This window comes from Arvicanthis niloticus, chromosome 2, assembly GCF_011762505.2.
Source record: "Arvicanthis niloticus isolate mArvNil1 chromosome 2, mArvNil1.pat.X, whole genome shotgun sequence".
NCBI lineage: Eukaryota > Metazoa > Chordata > Mammalia > Rodentia > Muridae > Arvicanthis > Arvicanthis niloticus.
Window position 1 is genome coordinate 121,081,552 of NC_047659.1, and position 25,854 is coordinate 121,107,405.

Genomic DNA, 25,854 nt, shown 5'->3' on the forward strand with positions numbered 1-25,854 from the left:
ATTCATACATTTATTCATTTCAAAGATATCGAGTGATCATTTTATGCTGTGGGCACATGGAGAATACGCAGATGGTTGCTACCCTATGTAACTCACAAGCAAGCAAGCTGGAGCCAAAAGCAGGCCAGTGGTGCGTGGCACCTAGAGAGCAGAGGAGAGTGAGGTAGCAATCGGATCGAGTGTCCAGGACTTCTGCAATGAAGGGAGGGGGTTTGGGGGAAAGGCCATGCTAGAGGAGCCAAGCTCTGGGGGCAGTGTAGGGAAGAATTTTCTAAACAGCGCCACAGCAAAAGCCCTGTAAAGGACCTGTACCTGAAGAGTGGGAACCAAGGGAAGGCATGGGTAACTGGGGCAAAGGGAGAGACAGAAATATCTGTGCTTGCCAGTGTGTTAAGAGGAAATATGGAAGCCCAGAAGAGATAAGGCACTGAGAAGGAGGGAGAACTTCCTGGAAGAGGGTCAAATTATGACTGGGTTCTGAACGAGTCAGTGGAGAAATGGCCACCAATCCATAGAGAGGCCAGGACAAAAAAAATACGCAGGATGTGAGAGGGAGGTAGAAGTGGTGCTAAACCCCTGTAAGGTCAGCACTTGGGGAATGGAGGGAAGACAATCAGGAATTCGAGGTCATTCTTAACTACACAATGAGTTCCTGGGATACATAAGACGCTGTCTCACAAAAACAAACAAACAGACACAAACAAACAAACAAAAACACACACATAAGAGGTTTGAAGAGCTTGCAAACTACTGTAAGAAGTTGGAGACTTGGGCTAAAAGGGAGAAAACAGACACCAGAGACACTGGAACCTGGCTGGTCAGAGGCAGGCTTGTGCCCGTGGGCTAGGGGTGTGGGAGTGGGCAGGACAGCAGCTTCAGGACCTGTCTCTATCAAGTCACACCTGGAGCAAACAGGAAGTGAGACTGTCCTTTGGGCTCCCAAAGCTCTCTTCCACCCCCCTGAGATGAGACTGTGTGCTGAGCTGAGACGAGTCTGAAAGGCTTATGGATCTACTGTGCAGCTTTGGGCAACTTGCTTGGACTCTCTGGGTATCCCTTCCCCTTTCGAATGAACAATTAGTCAAAATAGATAGTTATTTCTGAAGCTTCGACGCAGATAAAATATTTAGCAGAAGGTCAAGTTCATGGCTCTCAAACATTCTCTGTGGCAGCTTCACTGCAATTGAGCGTGGTTCACAGGGTAACATAACAGGAGGCAGGAGAATATTGTTTTATTGGAGGAGCAGTTTGGCACTGAAAGGGTTAAAAACAACCCAATCCCGGAGATAAGGCTGGAAGAAATACACTCCAGGTCTCAGGCCCCTTAGAAGGGAAAATTTATGAGATGTTGGACACTGGGTCAAAGAGTAGGGGCTCCCTAAGGCTGTAGCAGGAAAGGGATCTGCAACCATAAAGTGTTTGGGATACCTAGAAAGAAAAGGAAACTGTGTGGGGCAGCAGCCTGCTCACACTTCCACCCTGAGGGCCCGAGAGATGGAGAGGGCCAGACTCTAGAGAGTTGAAGCCTGGCCAGGTGGGGACAGTGAGCCAGAGAGAGACCAAGCGCTTGGCAAGAGTGGGGTGGTGGAGGTGAGGCAATCAGGAGATAAACAGAAAAACAAGTCAGGAGGGTCCTGGGGGCAGGAGAAGGGGGAAGACCAGAAGTGGCAGAGGGAGAGCTGTCCGGGTGAGTGTGCAGTACTGCGTGCGCGCCTGTGTACCTAGAGCCGGCCTGTGCACGTGCGGGGGGCGTGGGGCTGCGTGGAGCGGGCAGGAGCGCTAGCATCCGCACGGGCCCCCCCGAGGGTTAAGCGCCGCCCAGCCGCCGGCTCCTCCCCGCCCTGGCCGCGCGGCCGCGCTGACGCCCTCACTAGACCCACCGCGCCCTGGGCGCACCGGCGGGTCCCTGGTGGCCGCAGCGACCAGCGACCCGCGGATGCTCAACGCGTGCCACAAGCCGTCCCCGCACAGAGGCTGCCGGGCCGTCGGGGAGCCAGGAGCACCAGGCTGCCCAGATGCGGGCTCCACTCTGCCTGCTGCTGCTCCTCGCCCACGCAGTGGACATGCTCGCCCTGTACCGAAGGAAGAAGCAAGGTACAGATGTGGCCGGGCTGGCGGTGGGGTAAGCACTACAAGGCAGACTCGTGGTAGCCCAGCGGATATGGCCATTTGTCTGGTGCCTGACGCCTGGACTATTGACTCAGGGTCAGTACGGGGAGCCGTCGAGCAGCCTGGACCTAGGAAGCACTACTGGGAAGGGACTAGAGGTCTGGCTCACTGGCCCCAGCTTCCCAGCAGTGCCCTAAGGGTAACTCCACAGACACCAAAAACCCAAGGAACTATCCTTGGAAACAATGCAGCAGAAGACAGGGCTAGTGACTTAGAAGCTAGCCCAGGCATCCATGCTGGACCAGGGGGTCACATAAAGATCAATGACTCCAGGGCCCATGTGGGGCTCTATCACTTCTCCTGACCCCTGCTGTCACACACACACACACACACACACACACACACACACACACACATCCTCATCCCCATCCCCATCCCCACCACCAGAATTGATCTGGGTCAGCCTCTCTAGTATTCTCAGCATGACTGAGACCTGTGTTGTTCAAGTTGAAGTCTGGAGATGACCTGGAAGAAGTTTGTCCTCTGTCAGAGTATTATGATTTTTTTCCTTTGGGACCTCCTGGGGCCACTGGGAAACTTGAATCTGAGACTCTAACTGTGCCTGGGCCCTGTAAACACTGGGGTTGTGTGCCACAGTTCCTCAGTGCCACAGTCAGATACGTTTTAGAGGTGAGTGGAGATTGCCCCTGCAGAGCCAGAGTTGACAGAACCTGAGCTGACTGGGAGGGCAAGAGGACCAGCAAGCCCTGTATCTGGACAGGGCGCGGCGGGGGGGGGGGGGTTGGGGGGGTTGGGGGGGGTTGGGGGGGTCGGGGGGGGTGTCTCTGGATGTCTGTCTGTCTGTGAATCAACAGCCAAAGACTGGCCGCCGTGCCGAGAGTGCCACACACTGTTTCCTCGGATCCCTATGACGCCCTAATGACAGTGACTTAGCTCACTCTGTAGAGCAGGGACCCAACATTCATACAGGTCGCTTTGCTGTGTCCAGCAGGCAGGTGGAAGCTCTCTCTGATTTGGTCTCTGGCTGAGAGCCTGGGTCTGAGAATACTGAATGGTGAGTTGGAGAGTGGTCTTTCCCATAGAGACTTCTAGTCCATCTGCATGGAAAGCCTTCTACAGATGCTGTCACTCCTGTAAGGAAGCAGAGAACACAGGGACTATGGGCGAGCAGGTATGGGTGGGATAGCAGGCCATGGCCTAGGAACCCAATGGCTAAGGGATCTGGACAAAGAGCAGGGAGAATAGAGGACCAGGTGGACCTCGGGTAGGCTGCAGGGGCTTGAGGGTCCTGGAGGTGGAAGCCTATGACACCCAGTTGTCCAGAGCCCAGGCACCGGAGCCAGCCTAGCTGGATCCATGTTCCCCCTTTGAAGGTTCCAGCTGAGTGACCTCAGGGAAGGCCCTCAGACTTCAGTTTTACCTGTATGAGATCCTTTACATTTGTCCTCCAAGATACTTCTCCATTCTGAAAGGATGCTTTAAATCCTTTCCTTCTGCCAACTTGTCTTCAAGATGGAAGCATTAAACTTGAGTCTCCCACTCATCAGGAGAACCATAGCTAAGATGAAGTAAGGTAGAGCGTCAGCTGCCTAGGCGGATGTCTCGTGACGCCTGACACTATTAATCATCCCAGTTTCTTGGCTGTGATGTCATTCGCTACGTGCAAAAGCCCAGTGAGTGCAAAGAGAGGTGCTTACAATTTAGAGAGGAAACAAGTTCAGAGAGGGCAAGGCAATTGTCTAAGGTTGCACAGCAGATAAGCAATACAGCAGACTCAGATCTACCTGGTAGGTGTTGTGAGATCCTATGAGCAGGGTTAGTCTGCCTTTCTTGAAACCTCAGTTTACCTACCTGGAGGGGAGCAGAGTTAGCTTTCTAAGATGCTTCTCGCTGGTGAAAGGAAGAGGAGAAGGAGGAGGGGGACATGAAAATCATTTGTCCTTCCCCTTAGCCCAGCTCACCAGCACCTCTTAAAGAATTTGGGAGCCGAGTGTTGCTCCTTGCATTGGTTGAAGTTAGATGAAGGTAGATGAAGGGGTTGCTTTTGAGCCTCATGTGAGCACAGCTGCCCAGCATCTTCAGTGAGGGTGTGACTGTCCAGATGATACAAAGGAGACAGCCGTGGGCTTCAGTCCCTCTCCTGAACCCTTCATAACGTGTGACTTTGGACAGAAGTGTTTCTCCTCTGCTTCTGCCCACAGCCTCAGTTTCCCCCATCGCTGCTGGTGTGGAGGTTACACCTGCAAGGCAGTCACAGTTCTCGTGGGCAAATGGTTTGGGGCAGTGTTGGGTTTGGCTGAGTTCTCGGCTTATCGAGAGCTTCCATGGGCCCAGGAAGAGGTGGTGAGGAGAGGCTGACATCTCCCAAACCTAGACATGCATATGAGGACTGTTTCTCAGCCATGGGAGGCTGTGCATGTGGTCCCCAGTCAACACTGGCTGTCTGATCTGACTTTAACTAGAGGATGTGTCCTTTAGACGAAAGGTTATCAGCAGAGCCTTAGTTGCTCGCTTGCTCACTCATTCTCTCACTTGCTCCCTCATTCAAATATTTATGTAATGTCACAGGGCAGGCTCCTTCCCTGCCAGGCTTGTCCAAGTCTGGGGATGCCGAGCTGAGACATCCAAGCCAGCAAGGATGCTCACCTCTTCCTGCTTTCCTGAGCTTCCTCCTCCACGCCCTGCCCTTGACCTCAGCCTTTGGCCCAGTTTCCTGCCTGCCCCAGACAGGCCTGGTCCGAGCTGCCTCCCTTGGGGTCTGCTTCTTGTGGACCTGGGCGACTCTGGCTCCAGCGTCATCATTGGTTTTTGATGAAACCTAATTTTTCTGTTTCTACAAAATAGAATGAAAGGGAAGGGCTTGAAAGGGGTTCTTGGACCTCAAGGGTCTCTTACAAAACACTTTGATTAATTAAGTATAAATGAATTAGAACCAGATGGGAACATTACTCTCGAAATGAGCTGGTGTGCCTGGCAGTGGGGCAGTGGAGCAAAATGAAGGGACTCTAAGTTGTGCCCCCAGTTCACAGATCTGTAGCTTCCTGTAGGTGAGGCTGAGGTCCAAAGCCTCTGTCCTCTCCTACCCTGGGCATGAGAACTTGGCCAAGACACAGGAGTCCTCTGATATATGGTTCCCTCATCTATGACGTGGGAACCACTGAACTTACCTCCTTGGGCAGCAGGAGAAATGCACCACCATCTCAGAGGAAAAGTGTGCAAAGGCCTTAGGGCAGAGAGGGCTCAGTGGAGGATACCTCCTGAACACTGGCTTCCCTGAGAACTTTTGCTTGTTCCCCTGAGTCCATTTGATTACCATGAAATGACAAGGGGTAGCATCCACTCCAGGGACCTGTCAGGTGGGTGCAAGGAATACCCTGTGCAAAGTCTGAATGGCAGCTGTGGCCCTGCATGCAGATCCAGAGGAGAGGCCGACACTTGGACAGACAGGGAATTGGCACAGGCTACCTGCCCCTCCTGTCTGCAGGTTGGAGCAGTGGTTGGGTGCAGAGCGAGGTGTATCCCAGGAGAGCTGGTGTGCAGATGGAGCCAGGCTCAGATGGACATTGGGGTGGCTTTAAGAGGGAAGTCACTTCCCTTGAGGCAGAGCAGGGTTGTCCCTTAATAAGTGCTGAGGTGTGGGGGAGTCCTGCCCTGAGTTTCTGGTCTTTTGGTAAAAACAGCAGCTGATAGAATCTAGAAGATGCTTCACAGAAGACAGGCAGGCAGCTGATCCTGAGCTCGGTCTCTGGCCTGTCCCTTCTCAGCCACTGTGAAACCAGCCTGGGGTACAAAGAGAGGTGTTTTCCACTTACCCTGCATGGCACCGGGAGTCACTGTCCCCATTCCCAGGGATTCAGAGACCACAGAGAGAGGGTTGGCCACGTACCAGAGCATTGCAGAGGGGATAGACTTCTTCTGCCGTGCCTTGTGGAAGACCCATTTCTCAGGCAAGGAAGTTGAGGGTCAGTGGCCTGTGGAGAACTCCCAGCTGCTGAGTTGGGGCACAGAACCATAGCTTTGGAGGCACCCTGGCCTGTGCTTAGAGCTATCAAGGGACCCTGTTGGGACCGACTGTCATGTCTAAGAGGAGCCTTATCAGGTCATCAAGCAGAGCATCAGTGTGACAAGCTGCAGGAGAAAGGGGGCCCCGGCCACTCTAGGGACCACATGATGGGGAGAAGATGAAAATGGCACTGTGAACAAGGCCAGCATTGGTCATGAAGTGGTTTTGGATACCACATTTGCTGAGCTTCCCCTGGCCAGGCTCTGATGGGTCCAGAGCACCGCATGTCACTGATGTCACAATACCCAGCATGTCCCCGAAGCCCATCAGAGAGAATACCACAACAGGACCCTCAGTGCTCTTCATCCCAGCCTTTGATAGGCAGACTGAATGTTGTTCCAATCTCAGCTGTACACTCCAAAGGACATTGCTGAGCTGGGGTGTCACATATAAGAGGTTTGCTGTCCTTATGAGGGCATTCATACTGAGACCTGAAGCCCTTGGCAGTCAGCAGTCAACTGAATAAGTTAGAGGCAGAGTTTTTAATGAAATGACAGGGAACAGAACAGGATGGAAGAGAGGAGAGTGGAGTTTTGGGTGTTTCTGTAAAGAACCAGAGTAAATATTCTAGGTTTTGTGGACCACACAGGATCATGCCAGAAGCCGTGGCATACCATACCCTGCAGAAAATAACACAGTGCTTTTTAAGTATTAAGAAGTATATTACTGCTTGCCTCTGTGTAGGGCTGTATGCACAGCTATGTGAGCATGCATGCAAGTATGTGTAATGGCACATGTACGTGAATATATGTGGTATGTGTGCTTGTGACTTTGGGTGTGTGTACAATGTATGTGCTAATACAAAATATATTTCATGTGTGTGTGTGTGTGTGCATATATGTGTGGTATGCATGCCTGTGTGGTGTCCATGCATATATGTGTGCATACTCACATATGTGTGCATGAGTGTGAAGGTGATGCCAGGTGTCTTGCACAATGACTCTCACTTTATCAAGGCAGAGTCTCTCTCCGAAACCAGAGCTTGCTGATTCTGGCTGGTCTAGCTAGCTTGCTTGCTTGGAGGATGTCCTGTTTCTACTTCCTGAGTTCTGGGATTATAAGTGGCCACCTCACCTGCCTGGGCTTCCCATGGGTTCTGGAGACCTGAACCCAGATCACTAGACTTGCACACCAACTGTTTATCTATCTTCCTAGCCTCTGAACACGTGTTCTTTCTGTTGTCGGAATGTGGACGCCATTCCCCTAGCTAACCTGTCTGAAACACTCAACCCTTTCAAGCTGGCCTAATATAGGACATATGTAAGATACTGGACCTTACTAAGGTAGCAGGTCTCTATTTTCCCAAGAGGAGATGAAGCACTATCCAGGAACTGGTCAGTAAGCCCAGGAAGTCTGAGTTATAACTTCACTCCCTCCAGGACACACACACACACACACACACACACACACACACACACACACACACACACACACACACAGCATACTTGGATGTTAGCCTCTGGAAGGTTGGAGTCATCTGTCTGGCTGTCTGGGCTCTGGGGTCTTTCTGCATTAGATACCCCAGAGCAGTGACTGTGACAGACAGTGACTGTGACAGACACCATCATATTCTCTTAACACTAGCCTTCAGCCCAGCCCTGTCTAGTGGACACAGTTCCTCCTTCTCACTCTACACAGGAAGAAAACTGATTCAGAGGGGATTGAGTCACAAAGCAAGTTTGTGTGTGTGTGTGTGTGTGTGTGTGTGTGTGTGTGTGTGTGTGTGGTGAGAGAGAGAGAGACAGACAGACAGACAGACAGACAGACAGACACCTGGATTTTTCTGGTTCCAAAACTCACAGGAGCAAATCCCACTTACTGTGGGGTGCTGAGTGCTGTCATTAACCAGCTTCTTGCACAGAACTTTACAGTTTGCAGAGCAGTTTATGCTTACTTTCTCCCTGGAGTTCCTGGGGGTGATTATAGAATTTTGGAGGATGGGGAGGCCAAAAAAAAAAAAAAAAAAGGAAACCTGAGATTAACACCTGTAAATATGGAGGTGGCAGCAGGGACAGACCAGCTTCAGGTCATCAGCGTTTGGTAGCCATGGAGACACAGGAGTACAAGTGACCAAGGACACCATAGACAACCTGCTCCAGAGTCTGGGAGTCTGAGGTGGCTCCTCAGAGTCTCTGTTGCCACTGTGTACCTGAGGGCGGCTAGGCTGCTTTGCCTTTCCCCAGGCAGCATCCGTGTCAGAAGGCATCAGGGGATCTTCCACAGATGGAGGGAGGCAGCCAACAACCATGGTCAGGTGCCTTCACAGGATTGTCCAGTGACCTGGGGATGTGCAGCTACCACACAGGGAGTGGAGACTTGGTTAAAGTTGTCGTAAATTCAGGGCTAGCCATTCATCCAAAGCCATGCCTGTGGGCGCTATCAAGACGTGAAGTGGCCTGTCGTGGTAACTCCTAAAACGTGCGCCTCGTCCAGCTCCTTCCACACAGCCTGCTCATTGGTCTCCTAGGGAGACTGCCTCATTTTTTGACTTACAGGACTGGCCATTACTAATCCTTCCACCAGTGAACCTCGCTACTGCATTCTGCCTCTGCAGATGGGGTAAGAGTAATTCCTTCTCTAAGCCTCTACAAAGACTCAACAAGGCTGGAAGGATGTTCACTGACCCACGTTGAGAAGACTAGCCAGCTGCTGAGGGACCTTGACCCCAGGGTGCTCACAGGATTAATAAGCCCATGAAGTGGTTATCATTATATAAATGAGAAAATATGTGATCCAGAGAGGTTAAGTAACTTATCCAAGGCTACACAGCTAAGGTTCAGATCCTTCGTGGCCCTGGCAACTAAGCTCTAACCACTGAGCAGAGCAGCCTCACAGCAACCACTCATGGAGATTGAGTTACCCACGGCCCACAGAGCAGCAAACAGAATTAGAGCAGAAGCACTAATTGCAGCATATGCAGTTACCATTTTTGTAGGTTGAAAACAGCCAAATATCAGCACTTTCATGTTTCAAAACAATAGCTCAACAAAGTAAGGTTTGCCAAACCAGGACTTAAATCCAGATGATGGATGGGTGAGCTCAGGCCCAGTGCCAGCATGCCAGTCCTCGCCTGGCCCATCCAAAATATACCTTCGGTGATGACTTGGTCCTAAAGACTTCTTTGCTTGAGAAGCAGGGGCAGACATTAGGTACCCAAGGCCACACACAGATAGGGAGAGATGGGATATCCCCAGGCAATCTCTGAGAGTCCAAGCCTTCTTTCTTCATCTTAATCGCATGTCCTGCCCCAGATCCCTCAGCACATGTCTGGCCTCTGCTGGGAAGAGCTGCTCCCTTGGGTACTGCCACCCAGGCTGGACCACTTCTATACCCTGGATTGATTCCTTCTAGGGCCCAGACTCCACTCCATGACTCGTGGGGGAGGCTTTGATGCATGTTTTAGAAGGGGCTGTACCCCAGTAATGCAAGAGTAAATCAAAAGCTAAGTCTGGGACCCCAGACCACATAGGGATCACCCGTGTCTCCAGAGCCTCCACCTCCCCTACAGCTGATGGCAGGAACAGAGAGACATGTTGGTCTAAGTGAGTTCAGGCGAGCTCTGGGGCCAATGGCAAGAGACTCTCGATGCCCTGCCCAAGTCATGCCTCCTTCTGTGCCCCCGTGGGCTGATCACAAAGCAGCCTTGGAACGAGGATAGCACACTAGCACTCGGGTGTTCAACAGAATGGCCAGTGTCAGCCCTAGGCAGGGACTTGTGACTAGGGCTGAGACAGGCTGGGCTCACATCCCCACTCTGCTACAGCCATGCTTGGGTGCAGATGCTTCACTTCCGAATGTCACTGCTGTCTGTCAGGATAACAGGGCCAATGATAGCACCTGACAGAACAGTGTCCTGAGGGTCACTGCCTGTGGCCCCTCTGCAAGACACAAAGCACTCAGCTAGTGTTGATGACAGCCATGTATCCCAGGAGGCTGGCTTCTCTAGTGTGTGGAATGCTCAAATCTAATGCCACACACAGCTCTAGCTCCAGCTGAAGATCTTAAGCAGATCTGATGAGTCAAAGGGAGGCAACTTTGAGGAGCCCAGGTTCTGAGGATAAGGTTGGTGCTTAGTGATGTGGCCTCATGAGCCGCCCTATGTGAGCATCACATACCCCTGTGTAGTGATCTGGGGGAGGGGGGCCGATAATGAGTTCAGCGATGTCCACTAGCAGCAGGGCTCATCCCAGACCTACAAGGCATGGACTATGCACACCTCATTTGCACAGATGAGACAGCTGGTCAAAGCATGCGCAGCAAACAGCCAGGTGGGATGCAGGTGGGTTGCAGGTGAGATGCAGGTAGGATGCAGGTGAGATGCAGATCAGAGTAGAAACTCCAGCCTCTCTCTGCCCATTTCTGGCTGGTAGTCCCCTAAAAGCTGAGAACTGCTAAAAAAAAAAAAAAAAAAATCAAACCCTGACTGGGGCTTGGAGGTTTCGAGAGGGATGGCCATGAGTGTCTTAGTTAGGGTTCCTCTTGCTGTGATGAAGCACCACAACCCAAAAGCATACAATTCCATATCAGTTGATCATTGAAGGAAGTCAGGACAGGAACTCAGACAGGGCAGGAACCTAGAGGCAGGAGCTGAAGCAAAAGCTGGGGGTGGGGTGCTGCTTACTGGCTTGCTCAGCCTGCTTTCTTATAGAACCGCTGACCACCACCAGCCCAGGGATAGCATCACTGACAATGGGCTGTCCCATTAATCACCAACTAAGAAAATGCCCTACAGGCTCTCTTGCAGCTCTAATGGGGGCATTTTCTTAAGTGAGGCTCCTTCCTCTCAGATGCCTTTAGCTTGTGTCAAGTTGACATGAAACTAGCTAGCACTATGAATTTCTATGACAAAGTCCCTTTGAAGCTGAGGACAAGAGGTAAAGGACTTGTCATCTGCTGGGTATGACACTGTGGACAGAGCCATCTACTCTAATTCTTTTGGCACAGAAGCAAACTTGATGGTCTCTCTTTCCTGAGTCTGCTGTTCCTCCCATGGAACAGCTGGAACAGCACCATGGATGACCACCACATCTCTGCCAGGGCTCTCAGCCCTCTCTCCCACACTGCCTCTCCTGCCCCCTCTCCTCAATGCCTGGAGGTGGGGATGGGGTGTGTGCTTGGTGTAGCAGACTGGTTTGAGCATGTCCGGTGACTTCCCAGCTCTGGAAAATTAAAATGATCCTGGCTTATAACCTTGAGGTCATATACAAGGCCACATACATGTAACTGTTAGTAACTAGTTCTTGTTGTATTGTTCAGAGAATGACAATAAGCCCCCTGGCTGCTTTGTCAACAGGTTTTTTTTTCATAATATTTTAAATGCAAAACCTAGACAAGTCAATTACAGTAAGCCCACTCTAATGGTCCGGGCCTCTGCTCTCCGACCTCAGCACCCATTCCTCCTTGCCTGGTCACTCCTCTCTGTTCCCTCCAGCCTGAAGATCTTTATACTTGCTGGTCCCTCTACCGAGAATGTATATTCCACAGAGCCTTTGGAATCCCACTTCCTTCAGGATGGAAACCTTCGCTGTGTAATGGCTATCTTGTCCACTAAGGTCTCCCTGTATCTTGAACAGTATTTGACACAAAACAATCATTCCGTGATATTCCACCACCTTGAAACCCCCAATCTGCAGGTGTTAAGCCCCTTGTATAATACAGCATATGGACATACATGGTGGTTTAAATGAGAATAGCCCCCATCCGTTCCTATATTTGAATGCTTGCTCCCTAGTTGGTGGAACTGTTTGGAAAGGATTAAGAGGTGTGGCTTTGTCAGAGGAGGCGTGGTCTTGTCGGAGGAGGTGTGCCATGGAGGCAGGCTTGGAAGTTTCTGAAAGCCCACACCATTTCCAGTTAGTTCTCTCTGCCTCATGCTTATGAATCAAGATGTAAGTAGGTTCTCAGCTGGTGCTCCTGTGCCACGCCTTCCTGCCTGCTGTCGTGCTCCCTGCCATGATGGTCATAGACTCAACACTCTCAAGCCATGGGCTACACATTAAATGCTTTGGTTTTTTTTTTTTTTTTTTTTAAGTTGCTTTGGTCATTGTGTTTTGTTACAGCAATTGAAACGTAATTAAGACACCATATAAGCTTGAAGTCACAGACAAGGCCACAGACAATGTAACTGTTTGTAAATAATTCTGTTGTATTGTCTATGGAAGAACAAGGAAAAGTCCCTGGGTGTTCTGCGCATGGGTATTTTTTCTTAATATTTTTAATGCAGAACCTGCACAAATCAACTACAGTAAATCCCCTGTATGTGGCCTGCCTATTCTGCATGTCCACACATTGAGGTCAGGCTGGAGTGGCAAAGCCCCCACTGGCCTTTGTTAGCTCCAACTGGCTGTGGCAATGGGCGTGGCAGAGCTGGCCTCTGAGTCAGGGGATGTGCCTGTGTCCAGATGGGGAGAAAACAGTAGCTGGAGAGTTTAAGAGCCAGAAGCACGCATTCAGATCCAAGGGTCTCAACCCTGGACTCCAAGGACTTACTGTGTGCCTCTGAAGCAGATCCTATCCTTCACTGAGGACCCTTTACTGAAGAAGTGCCCTCAGTAAAATGCTGTCTCCTGCCAAGCTGCCCCACTCTTCTCACAGAGTGGCGGATGTTGCTGGTCATTTTCAGTTTGCCTATACAATAGATCACAGTAATAGTTTCTCTGTTTTTATATTTTTAACATGTGTGTGCATAGGTCTGTGGAGGCCCCTGGTGGGGTACAGAGCAGCAATTGTGGAGAAGCTCATGGTAGGGGAAACTGTTCACAGGAGAAGCTGAAGAGAAAGATGGAGAGGCCAAACATGTACCCCAGTAACCTGAGGGCCTTGCATTAGACCCTGCCCCCAGATGGCTCCCTGACCTCTCATTAGGGGACAAAGTCTTTCACATACATATACCTCAGGTATTCTTCTGCACATGCTCACCCACCTTGTTCTCTGAGACTGGGCTCCTCACTGACCTGGAACTCACCAAGCAGGCAAGCGAACCCAGGGATCCTTTTGTCTCTACCTCTGTACCACTAGGAATAAAAGTGCACACCTTCATATATGACTGTTTAAAATGTAGCTGCTGGGGATCAAATGCAGGTCCTGATGTGTGTGGGGTAGGTGCTTCACCAGCTGAGCCGTCTTCCCAGCCTTTGTCCAGATTCTAATCTTCATGAAAATTGTCAGTGATAAAGAGCCACTTACCACATAGGAACTGATCTGTTTGTCAACTTTCTTTGAGTTGCTTGGAATCTCTTTGCTCCCCCTTGGGCTATATTTTCCTTATTGATTTATAAAAGCTGTTTGTAGCCAGATGGCGGTGGCGAATGCCTTTAAGTTCAACACTCAGGAGGCAGAGACAAGTAGATCTCTGAGTTCAAGGCCAGCCTGGTCTTCAGAGCAAGTTCCAGGACAGCCAGGGCTATACAGAGTAACCCTGTCTTGAAAAAACTAATTTTTAAAGTTGTTTGTATATTAAACAACAAGTTGTTGGTACATGTGTGGCCTGCTGTGTGGCTGGCTTTATGACCAGGCTGAACATGCAATAGGAAATTTACACTTCTTTTTCTCTCTAATCCAGTTTAACTCTAAAACCCAATCCTTGGTAACTGAGCAGTTCTCAAAACTTTCTGGTAAATTTAAGGTTAACAAAAACAAATAAAACAACAAATCAAAACCCAGACCCGATGCTGAGATTTTAACGTGTGGGTCTGATCCAGAGTTCTCTCCTGTGGAGGAGGCCAGATGCCACCCTCCAGTATTCCTCCACACATGCCTCTGCCCCTTGTCACAGACAGGCCTCTTCCCTATGGGGACAGAGCTGTGTCAGGCTTTGCCCTTCCAGCTGGGTTTTCCTGTAATGGCAGGGAAATACCTGAGATAATTAACTTACAACTGATAAGTTTTGCTTAGGTCACAGTTCCGTAGGTTCCACTCCCCTCTGAGCAGCTCCCTCGCTCTGGGCTCCCGGTGGGGTATGTGACAGTTATGGTGGAGAGGTAGGGAGACTGTTCCCCTCACAAGGGCAAAGCTGAAGAGAAAGATGGAGAGACCAAGCATGTGCCCCAGTAACTTAGTTAGATCTTGCTTCCAAAAGGCTCCCCCACATCTCATTAGGGGACCAGGTCTTTCACATACAGGTTTTTGGAGATGATGTCCCAAGTGTGTTATTGCCTGTGTGTTGTGAGCAGAAATAGTGCGGACCAAATTAGCTGTGGCTATCACCTCAAAATTCCCAGAGCTTGAAAACTCAGGGCCTATCCCAGTGGTAGAGAGGAAGAGGTGTGCTAGGGACATCTGTACTGCGTGGGTGGCAGGCACCCCACTGTGGGACCTTGAAGCCTTGGACTCCTCTAGGTAGGAATCTTCAGCTTAAATCAGTCAGTTGACTCCATTGGTGTTTCTAGATGACAATATGGCTGCCCCACCTGCCCCACCCCCTTCATCTCTCTCTAGTTTGCTCATCCTACAAATGTGGGTGTAGTTGGGGTGTGGCATTCCAAACTCCCCCATCCTTCAGGCCCCTCCAAACCAGAAGCCTACCTGCATGTAGGATCAGGGGATGTGACTGCTGGCTAGTCAGCAGTGGGCCACCCCTCAGTGCTCTGTGGACAGGCACCCCAGGCTAGAGAGGCACAAGGGAAGGAATGAAAGGTGCCAAGGAAAGCTGGTCCCTTCCTAGAAAGTCCAGGAGGGGGGTAGACCCCAATTCTATATTAAGGGGAGAGGACAGGGAGTTTGTCTTTACTTTTTAGAAGAGGAAGGTTATTTATTGACCACCTGCAGAGAATGCACATGCAGCAGGCATGGTGGGGGTAGGTGGTGGCAGTGGTGAGGGCCACTGGTAAACAAGGCGGAGTCTGGTGGCAGCTTACGTTTCTAGTCTAGTGCTATTTCATGTAACTTTCTCAAAAGCCCGTACAGACAAAATGTGTTTTGTTTCTCTTTCTTTACTAAACCCAGTGTAATCGAGGTTTCTTGTTTTCACCGGTTTCCACCAACCCCCCAATTCCTATAGCCTAGAAAGAGCCTGACATGAAGTAGGTATTCAAGAAATACTGGATGAACAAATGGGTGGATGGATGCATGCATGGATGAGTGAATGGATGGGTAGAAGGGTGGGTAGATGTGTGGATGGATGAATGGATGGGTAAGTGGAAGGGCAGTAAGATGAATTGGATGGATGGATGGTGGATGGGTGGATGGACGGGTGGATGAGTGGATGGATGGGTGGATGGATGGGTGGGTGGATGGATGGGTGGGTGGATAGGTGGGTGGGTGGGTGGATGGGTGGACAAATGGATGGATAGATGGAGAGGTGAATATGAGTGAACCTCAAGTACTTAGAAGCACAGTTTAACCATCAGGCAGAGACCCAAGAACACACAGCCCTAGAAAAGAGGTCACATCAGGGCTTTGCCTAATTCTAGGATTTGAGAGGAGGAGGGAGCCCATAGGGAGAGGTCAGACAAAAATCAGATTCTAAATATGCTCCCTAGAGCAGGTGTAGTGGAGAGCCAAACATGACTCTCGGCTCTGCCATCCTCCACAATCTCCCCAGTCCTTATGGACAGAGTCCACTCTTAGATTAGCCTGGGCCTGACCATGAGTCTTTCCCTGGCAGTGGGGCCAGGTTCCCGTCGCACTGGACGCAGATGCACCAAAGCTGCCTTCTACTCCATAAGGGGCAGGTGTTCAGGTAGAAGCTGTGAGGAGGTCTGCATCCTCAGCACTTAAAAGTAATAGTGACCTCCAGTTTCTCACTCAGAGTCTGTGTGCCCCCAGGTAACTTACTCTCCAATGTGCCGTAGCTTCCTTGTCTATGAGTTAATAAAACCCACATCCAAGGGTTATGTGCTCACAGCTCCCATTGCCAACTACCTGCCAGATGTTCTGAGCATGTCACACAGGCCATCACACTGGACCTTACATCTGGGAACAGTGATCCATCTTGTACAGAAAGGGAAATGGAGGCTTTGGGACATTCATCTGGGTTAGAACTCAGGCCATCTGCCTCAGCAGCTTATACTCCTGGCTGCCCCTAAGCATGGCCCTCCTCCTCCGCTCCTGCCATCAGCCCAGCTGGATGTCAGCCCAACCTCTGGGCTGCTCTAGAGATAGACTAAGGGAACAGAAGGGCTTGGTATGAGCTTCTCCCTTTTCCCATCCTGCCCTCTGCATCTCACAGCTGTGAAAGGCCAGTGCAGTCAACCCCCAGAGTAGGCAGCTGGAGGGCAGTCCTAGGGTCACACTCACACTCACGTGGGCTCCTGAGTGTGTGTGCAGGTGCACGTGCGGGCCTATAAAAGTGGAGGGCATAGATCAACCTTATATCATTTCTCAAGAGTCATCCATCTTGGTTTTTTTGAGACAGGGTCTCTCATGGAACCTGGATTTCTCTAGTAACACTAGGCTGATTGACCAGCACGCTCCAGGGATCCCCCTGCCTCCACCTGTCAACACTTTACAAGATTACAAGCTTGCACCATGTCCCATTTTTTATGTGGGTTCTGGGATTGGCTGGAGTCTGCATACTTGTGCCACAGGCGCTTTACTGACCAAGCTGTCTCCGTGGCCCAGTTTTTCGGTTTCTTCTTACACAATGTTATACATTTGACACATAGGCCAGGCTGCTTGATTCTCCAACAGTTTCTCCTCTGGCCGCTCTGTGATGATTCTGGCAGCTATCAGAAGGCTGAGCTGTGGGAAGACAATCTGGGAGAAGCCAGCTGGTGCCTCCTGTATTACCCAGCTCCGGATCTCAGCATGTTCACGCCAGCAAGGCCCCAAGAAGACAGATCCTCTCTCTGTATCGCTGGTTCTGAAGATGACTGAGCTCTGTGCTGCAAGCTCCCCACCCTTCCTACCAAGAACACCAAGTCTAACTTCTACTGAGTAACTAATGGGTAGAATACACCTGGTGGTGGGGTCTGCAGAGATGGGAGAAGAAATTGGATTTGGTCTTAGATATAAGCAGCCTGTTGTAGTCTATATCCTGCACCCCACTAGAAGGCCAGGCAGGGGCACCATTGAGCAAAGGCCAAAGGGTTCTCCATGCTGCAACCAGGGTCATCTCGGTCTGTTAGAGGTGGTCACACCAACTGGGGAACATGGGGTCCCAACTAACCCTTCTCTTTCCTGTCATATGAGACATGGGAGGAACTGTCCACAACTGAGGTTCCTTCTGTAGATAGAGCAATCCCAAGCCACTGCCCCCTCGTTTCAGAAGCCCTTACTGACCTTTCCATGGCTCCTGAGAGAGACAAACGGAGAGTAGAAAGTCTGAGGTTGGGTCAGGCCTGAGGTAGCCAGCACAGCCCCTGCCCTCATTTGGCAGGTTTTCTACCTCTGTTAAGGTCAGGTGAACACTGGAGAAGACAGTAATCACCTTAGCATACCACTAGGAAGGCTTCTCAAGACCTTGGTGAAACGTCTGTGTCTCTCACTATGTGTTGGCTTGAAGGGGCAGGTGATGTCCTGACACCAAGGTTAAGCCCTTGGATTCTGTTGGGTACATAGCCTCTAGGTGTTCCATCCTGGTGCTGAGAAGGGCCTGGTGGTCTAGAAGCCTCTAAGCCTGTACTCTTTGGGAGCCTCTAAGCCGGGAGCTATCTCCAGAGTCTGGATGGTGCAATCTGCCCCCCAGGCAGGAATGTGCTGGCCCTCAGAGCCAGCCTCCAGCGGTGGCAACTGCCTCCCATATGTGGCAGTCAGAGCGGGCAGGCGGGCGCCCAGATGTTGTTCATTTCCCTTGGTCATCAGTGACATGCATCCCTCGTTGCCAGGAGGATATCTGAGATGTGCTGACTAGCTCTCTCTTTGCAGCTCCTCTTTTGGGGTTCTGGATCCTTCCCAAGGGCAAAGCAGGGACCAGGTCCTGCCCTGGTCCTCCTTAGACTTAGCTTGGAGCAGGGACCACGATCCTTCTCTGCCGGCTCCTCCCCCACCTTCTCGCCCTGGGAGTCCTGAGGACGGCTGTATTAAATCTTTAGTCCACCATGACAAACCATGTTCTCATGCAAGACACACCCCAATTATGGAGAAACTCTGCCCCCAAAAAAATGTTGGCTTTGAAATAAACAGCTCTGATTGTCAGAAATACAGCCACAGATTGGTGGAGGAAGGGCAGGTGGCAGAGGTCACAGCTAAAGAGGGATGTCACTGGGACCCTCTTACCTGTCAGTCCTGCCCAGCATCTCCATGCATATCTTCGAGCTGAACTCACAGGATTCCTGCTTTACAAATGGGAAGCTGGTACACAGAGCGGTTAGGATGCTAGCTCGTGGTAACACAGATAAGAGGGAAGGGTCAGAGCCAGGATTTGAACCTACGTAGTCCAGCCTTGGACCTGCTCTCCACCAGTAAATTTAAAAGTGTAGTTTCAAGACTACAAGGAAGGATCTGTAAGCTGTGTGCATTCTAAGTCCTGATAGCCCTCCCAAAGTATAGAGTTGATGGAAGGCCCAGCTGGAGACAATCCACCAATCTTTTTTTTTTTTTTTTTTTTTTTTTTTTTTTTTTTTTTTTTTTTTTTGGTTTTGGTTTTTCAAGACAGGGTTTCTCTGTGTAGCGCTGGCTGTCCTGGAACTCACTCTGTAAACCAGGCTGGCCTCGAACTCAGAAATCCGCCTGCCTCTGCCTCCCAAGTGCTGGGATTAAAGGTGTGCGCCACCACCGCCCGGCATAATCCACCAATCTTCAGGAGAATCTATGTATGCCCAAAGGGAGTGGATCCTTTTTGGCCCAGGGTAGTGACCCACACCTGTTGTTCTCCATACTTAGAAGACAGAAGGAAGCTTCCCAAGAATTCAAGGTCGGCCTGAGCAGCGCAGAAAAAAAAAAAAAGAAAGAAAAAAGAAAAGAAAAGAAAAAAGAAAAGAAAAAAGAAAAAAAAAAACCTCCTTGTCTTAAAAACCAACAGAAGATCCTTTGCTTCCCACTGTCACTGAGGGGGTAGTGGGTGTGACTGACCCCCAGCCACAGTGAGACCTGGAGCTTCCCTCACGCTTGTTACCAGGATGGGGATAGGAATCGAAGGGTCTGCAAATGGCACCGGAGAGCATCACCGTGGTCAGCCTCAGTCACAGTCACCCTGAGTACGCATCGTGAACTGGCAGATGCCCTGGATTTTCCAGAAGTCCAGATTCCAAATTTTCATGTGAAATTTCTTGATTTTATAAATCTGGCCATCTGTTCCAATTACTCTTTTTTAAAAAAAAAAAAAAAAAGTGTAGAGCTGTAGACTTGGCTTGGGTACCAAGGGCATTTAATGTCAGGCACACTGTGACTGCTGAGATGAACCTGTCTGGGCCAGCATGTCATTGTCGGAGTCCCAGGTGTCCACTTGAGCCCTGGGGCAAAGATGACTGTGGTGTATGTTGATATGGAGGTGACCTTAAATCCACTCAGTTTCCAAATGTCCAAATCTATCAGGGGCATTGACTCTCCTGTTAGATGAAGTGTTAGGGCCCAATCTCGGGACACAGATGACTCTGACCTGGGATCTTTGTCATTCCTTGTCCCCAGAGGAAAGAACAAACCTGCCCTTCACCCAAGACCAAAGCCACCTGATAAGACCAGTGGTGACAGAAAGCCAAGTCCCAAGTCCTTGATATCTACCTTTTAGTCTTTCCCATGTCCCTGACCTACATGAGACAAGGGGATACACATTAGTTCACAGTTCCACTGTGGGCTGTGACAGTGTAGAGACAGGATGGGCACTTCAGTGTGTGGATGAGCTATGTGTGGCGTGGTCTGCCAGTTTGCTGATATGACCCTTTAAGGTTTGGGGACTGGGAGTTGCTACTTCAAGTTTTCAAGTGGGGGAACCAAGTCATCAGTGAGAAGGGACTTGTCTAAGGTGGTTCACTGAGCAGAGGAACCAGAATGTCCACCTGGTCACCTGCACACACCTGCAAATACTTTAGATTTTCTGGAAACAGAAATGGCACCATCTTCTTCAACCTGGTAACCCTGGCTGCAGTTTCTCAGATGCTGGCTGTGTGCTGGGCTCTGAGCTCACAGCACACACACTGTCTCCCTCCATCACAGCAGCCCTGCAAGATAAATGTCATTGTGCCATTTTTGACCTAGATAAGGTATGGCTCAGGGTGGTAACAGATCTTGCCCAGGTGCACACTGTACCACCCCCAAAGCATGTATCCATTGACTCCTAGCAGTTCCCCACAAAAAAAAAAGTCTCAAAGGGTTCAGCTACTGTTGATTGAGTATCTGGCTGGCTCAGCACTGGGTTTCTTAGTACATTCAGTGTTATAAGCCAGAGTCACCTTATAAACTGTCAAGCCTACGTGATCATGCTCTACAGAGTGAAGTTCCAAGTGCTAACCTGTTCCCCAGGTACTGGGAGAAAGACAGGTGACTTGGGTGTTATTCAGACCTCTTCAGCTACTGGTAGATCCATACCTGTGGGGTCAACTGGTATTTCCATCGGAGGGAGCCAGTCTGAATTGTGAGAGACAGTTGTTTGGGGTAATCACATGGGTGTTTCTGATGCTCCAAGAAAGCTCATGAGGTTGCAATTAGAGCCCAAATGTGCTTATTTATAAGCTTGTGGCTGATCCAGGATAGGGTAGGGGTTCAGGCCAAGATCTACCTGACATGAAGAAGGACCCAGTGTTTCCCCGAAGTGCCGTGAAGGGCAGTGGAGTGGGTGGTGCCGCAGGCACCTCTGTCTTACAGAAGCAGAGCTGCCCACCAGTCTTTTTCTATCTATCGAGCTAGGACTTTTCTGATTACAGGCTGACAGAGAAGCATTAATGGAAAAGTGCCTTCCTTCGGAGCCATGAGGAAGCCAAGCCCCAGGAGGGCCTGGACAGCCCTTAGAAGTCTTGCTGCCTTTTGGAGCTCGTGAGGTTTCTGGCTGATGCTTCTCTCTGCATCTTATTTGTTTATTTCTCTTTCTCCCTCTGCTTCTGTATTAGTCGGAAATCATTTGGTTGCAAGTGACAGAAAAGCCAACTCAAAATGCCTTGAGAAATGAGGACAGTGCACAGGGCCTCTGGGGCAGGCCAGGTGGGATGGAGGCTCCCTTTGGAACTCGGATGTAGCTCCTGGCGTAGGTCCAAAGAGCAGAAAAAGAAAACGTGCATGAAACATCACACACACTACACCAGACACCACATACCACACAAACAGCACATAGACTGCACACACATACACATGCCACGTACCACAACACACACCCCACATACCACACAAACAACACATACACTCACACACAACATACAACACTCACAACATACACACATTAAACAACACACACCCCTATTGAGTTAAAGAAAAGGGAAACCCCAAGATAGTTTCTGTTGGATCACATGCCTGGATCTGGACCACAAGTCACTAAGGTCAAGGGCACTTGGTGGATCTGTCTGCTCAAGCCAGATAATGAGTCCCAAAGTGTAGATGTCTCCATATGTGTGCCTCAAAAGTCAGGTGAGTCGAGAGCTAGCCTTTGCTAGAAAAGGTGCTAGTGCCCACCAATGGTCACGTTACCTTGGGGAAGACCCATGTACCACCCCACCTGCCACCACTGTCCTTAGCTACCGAGCACAGTCCTGACCACCAGCTCTCATTCAAAGTCACTTTCCAAAGGTTTATCTAACTGGCCTGGAAGAGCCAGACCCGAGATAGGACCAGACAGCACATGTCTGGTGGCCACCTCCTTTGCTCAGAGAAAGGAAACCATAACAAGGAAGACATTGTGAAACGTGAAATGCCCAGTGTGCTCACTTCAGACTTGGACCCAAACTAACCACTTCTTGAGCCTCACTGGGACTTTGATAGCAGTCAGGTGTAAGAACCACTGTGTTTGGATCTCTCTGGAGCAGCACTGTCCAAACTCCAGTAGTCATCCCTTTTCATTCATAAAGTGAGCACTGGTGTTGCTACACCAGTGACCTTGAGGGGACACCATTGTTCTGTCTAATGATAAAGATGTGATAAAGTCTTAACTATGAAAATTCAAAAGATGCCATTACAGCCTAGAAACACGAGAGGGCACTCTCGCCAATTGCTGGATCAAGGATGCAGTCAGAAACCTCTCTCCCTCCCTCTCTTCCACCTTCCCTCCTGCCCAACTTCCCTCCCTCCCTCCATTCCTCCCTCCACCCTGTCTCTCACACACACACACACACACACACACACACACACACACACACACACACACACACACACACCCCAGGGGAAGGTTCCTATAGGGTCTTTTGCCTTCAGCATGTTCACTCAGTATCTTCCAAAGGGTGCTTCAGCTCCAGTAGAGGTTTACTTAGGTTTGAGACTTTGTTTTTCCCTTGAGGATGGTAACAGCTTTGCCCTGCACCTGTCTCCGGGTACTTTTGTCTTCTCAGACATTATTTTTGTGGTGTCTGCTACTCCTGCTATGATGAATCCCATGGAAGCCAGGCCATGGTTTCCATCTCCTGCTGCTGGTCACAGACAAGCCCTGCACTGGCACTCTGGGTTGGGGTTGTGGAGGGGACAACAGTGGGAGATTTCTGCCTCCTGATTCTGTGTTGCCCTGAGCAATTCTTCGAAGCCTGGGTTTCCTAAGCTGGCAAATGACAACATCCCCATAGCAGGGTATCTCATCCCACAGATTCAGTTTGCAAGGAAAATCAGCTTTGCACTCCGATGACAGAATGTAACTTGCAATTTGTCTAAGTTTCCATGGCAACCCTTTTGTGTCTGTTAAGAGCCCCTTGTCCTTCATCACTGGGGAGTCAACTCAGCTCCACACGCTTCCCTGGTGCATAGCCCAGAGCAAGCAGCCACATTGCCACCAACATTCGCTATGCTAACGTGCCCAGCAACACAAGCCTTGCTGTATTGGCAAGGCCAATGACCTAAACAAGATGTGTGAGATTTTTCTCCTCCTCCCACTAAAGCCCTGGGTTCATGTGGTGAATGTACTAGTGCCTTTCTCAAGATTCCTCTGCCACAGGGATCGCCAAGGCTCCCACCATCGAAACTGCTACTCTGACAAAGAGACAGAAGAGAGAAGAGTAGTACAGGCCTTCTTAGCCCATGACATGCCCATCTCATGTCTGACCGGGGTTAGACCACAGTGCAAGGGGATCTGGGAAATGACCTTTCTTAGACAAATCTGTTAAAATTCAGCGGTCCCTTCCTGAGAACAGGGGGAGTAAATGAGGGAGGTGAGTAGCCTACGGCCCGAGGTTAGGCCTCCATTGCTCTGGAAAACCCTCCTCCAGAATGTGTTTCCTTCCCTCCCTATTCCTTAAACTTGAGGGCAGGATGGAGTGTGGGGAGGGGATCTGGAGGAAGTGGGGAAGAATGACTATATCCCTACAAAACTAGAGCGATGGCTCAGTGCTGAAGATCATTGGCCACTGTTTTAGGAGACCCTGGTTCAATTCCCAGAACCCTACGGGGCACGCTCACAAATACCTGTTAACTGTAGTCCCAGGGAACTCAGTGCTTTCGTCTAACCTCAGTGGACACCAGGCAGGCACGCGGTGCATGAACATACATACAGGCAAACCAGTCGTACACACAAAACCATAATCGTTTTTTTAAAACCGTAGTGCTTCCCTACTCCAGTGCACCAGAGAAGCTAAATTCTCTTTTTCTCTAAAAATGAATATAATGAGCATTCTGGTGTATAGATGTATGTTTGTGTCGTGTGCACCTCTGTGTGTGAGCATGTGGAAGCCAGAGGTCAACACTGAATGTTTTCCTCGGTCACGCGACACCTTATTTATTTGTTTGTTTATTTATTATCAGAGTCTCTTGGTGACTCCAGAGCTCTCTAATTTGACTAGCCTGCCTGGCTAACAAGCCCGTGTCTCTACCTCCGTGGCATTGGGATTACAACCCCGCTCTACACTGCTGGCCTTTTGTATGGCTACTGAAAGTCAGAACTTGGTCCCTCCTGCTTTTGTGGCAGGCACTTCACTGACTGAGCCATCTTCCCACCCACCACCCTCATCAGCCACTTTGACCGGATCTCTCCATGTCCACATTTGCTTCAAATTAAACATGATAAATATGAGTGATGTCTCTCTTCTTACCCACCCCCCCACCTCTGCCCCAGAGGTGCCCCCATCCTGAGTTAACCATGCATGCACCCCTTATATGTCTCATTCCTCAGATCCCTCATGTATAGGCAATGTTACCAATCATGGTTCTGCTGTTGAACTTGATACAGATGGTGTCTTCTACATGACTCACCACACAGCTTGCTCTTTCTCCTCCATGTTGGCTTTGAGCTTCGTCCACAATGATAACTAACTCTGCCTCAGCCGTTTATGGTGGGCCTGCTGTGTGTGTGGTGTAGGGCTGTGGTATGTGACTACCCCACCACGTGTTTATCTGTTCTTCCCACAGGGGGGTCTCTTTTGTTACTGTGGGCTATCAAGCCACCCTGCAGTAAACATCTCTGTCAGGGTCTCTTGACACAGATACGCAAGGGTTTCTTGGCCTTGTGGTTTCCCAAGTGAGGTCTGCTGACAAGTGGTGGCAGATCACCTGGTAGAAAAGCAGATTCTCGATCTTTGTCCTGGGCCTCCTATTGCGATTTGAATCTGGAGCGTCTCTCACAGCTTGGTGTTTTGAAAGCTATTCTATGGCTAGAGAAACTATAGAGGCTGTCAGACTGTAAGGGGATGGGGCCTGTCTGGTAGGAGTCTGTCACTAAAGGTAGTCTTTGAAAATTTTCCTTAGTCCATCTTGCTGTCTTCCTCTCTGCTTCCTGGTCCACTGTGATGCGAACAGCCTCTGCCACATGCTGTCACAGTCATGAACTGCTCTGCTCCACCGTGACTTCCCTACCATCATGGACGGGACTGGTTTGAAATTTTGGGCTGAGGTAAACCTCTCCTCCTTTAGAGTTGTCAGCTATTGTGGGCTAGAGGAACAATCCCCCACAATCACTGTTGGCATCCAAGAAGTTCCCTTAATCTCAACTTAGATAAAACCAGACCCTTGGCTCCAACACAGAAAAGCATTTCAGGACGATCCAGTGTGAAGTGGAGCTGGAGTTTATAAAAATAGAAAGGCACTCAGGGAAAGAAAATGACTCCCGAGAGCATTGGAGGAGGGGAGTGTCTCAAAGAAGACTCACACTGAAGTGTCCTAATGGTGATTATATAAAGGACTTTGGGAGCTTCTGTGTGTTGTGTCTGTGTGTGTCTATAGATGTATGTGTGTTTATGTGTATGTATGTGTGTATGTATGTGTGTCTATGTGTATGTGTGCATCTGTGTGTTTGTGTCTATGCTTATGTATGTGTGTGTCTCTGTATGTATGTGTATGTATCTATGTGTACATGTGTGTATGTATGTATGTGTGTGTCTCTCTGTGTGTATGTGTGTGTCTCTCTGTGTGTATGTGTATTTATGTGTGTACGTGTTTGTGTATGTATGTGTGTGTGTCTCTCTGTGTGTATGTGTGTGTCTGTGTGTATGGGTGTGTCTATATGTGTATGTGTGCATGTATGTGTCTGTGTCTATATGTGTATCTGTATGTATGTGTGTCTGTGTGTATATCTATGTGTGTATTGTGTGTATGTATGTGTGTTTATGTGTGTATGTCTGTGTGTGTCTGTGTGTATGTGTGTGTATATGTATATATGTGCTTGTGTGTGTGTGTGTGTCTGCTGCACATCCATTCAGAGGGCAGAAGAGGAGATCAAGTATCTTCTT

General features: G+C 49.8%; 1 protein-coding gene across 2 annotated transcripts in view; it reads left to right on the top strand.

Moving 5' to 3' along the window:
* The first annotated feature begins 1,873 nt into the window (after positions 1-1,873).
* The window catches only part of Rspo4 (R-spondin 4), a 35,469-nt gene continuing 11,488 nt past the window's right edge, over positions 1,874-25,854 (top strand). Inside the window, exon 1 of one of the 2 annotated variants that reach the window (XM_076929966.1) lies at positions 1,874-2,094. In XM_076929966.1, the coding sequence (XP_076786081.1) occupies positions 2,016-2,094 (79 nt within the window). In that variant the 5' untranslated portion in view covers positions 1,874-2,015. The remainder of the gene's footprint in view (positions 2,095-25,854) is intronic. The other variant, XM_034495666.2, reaches the window with a different exon arrangement.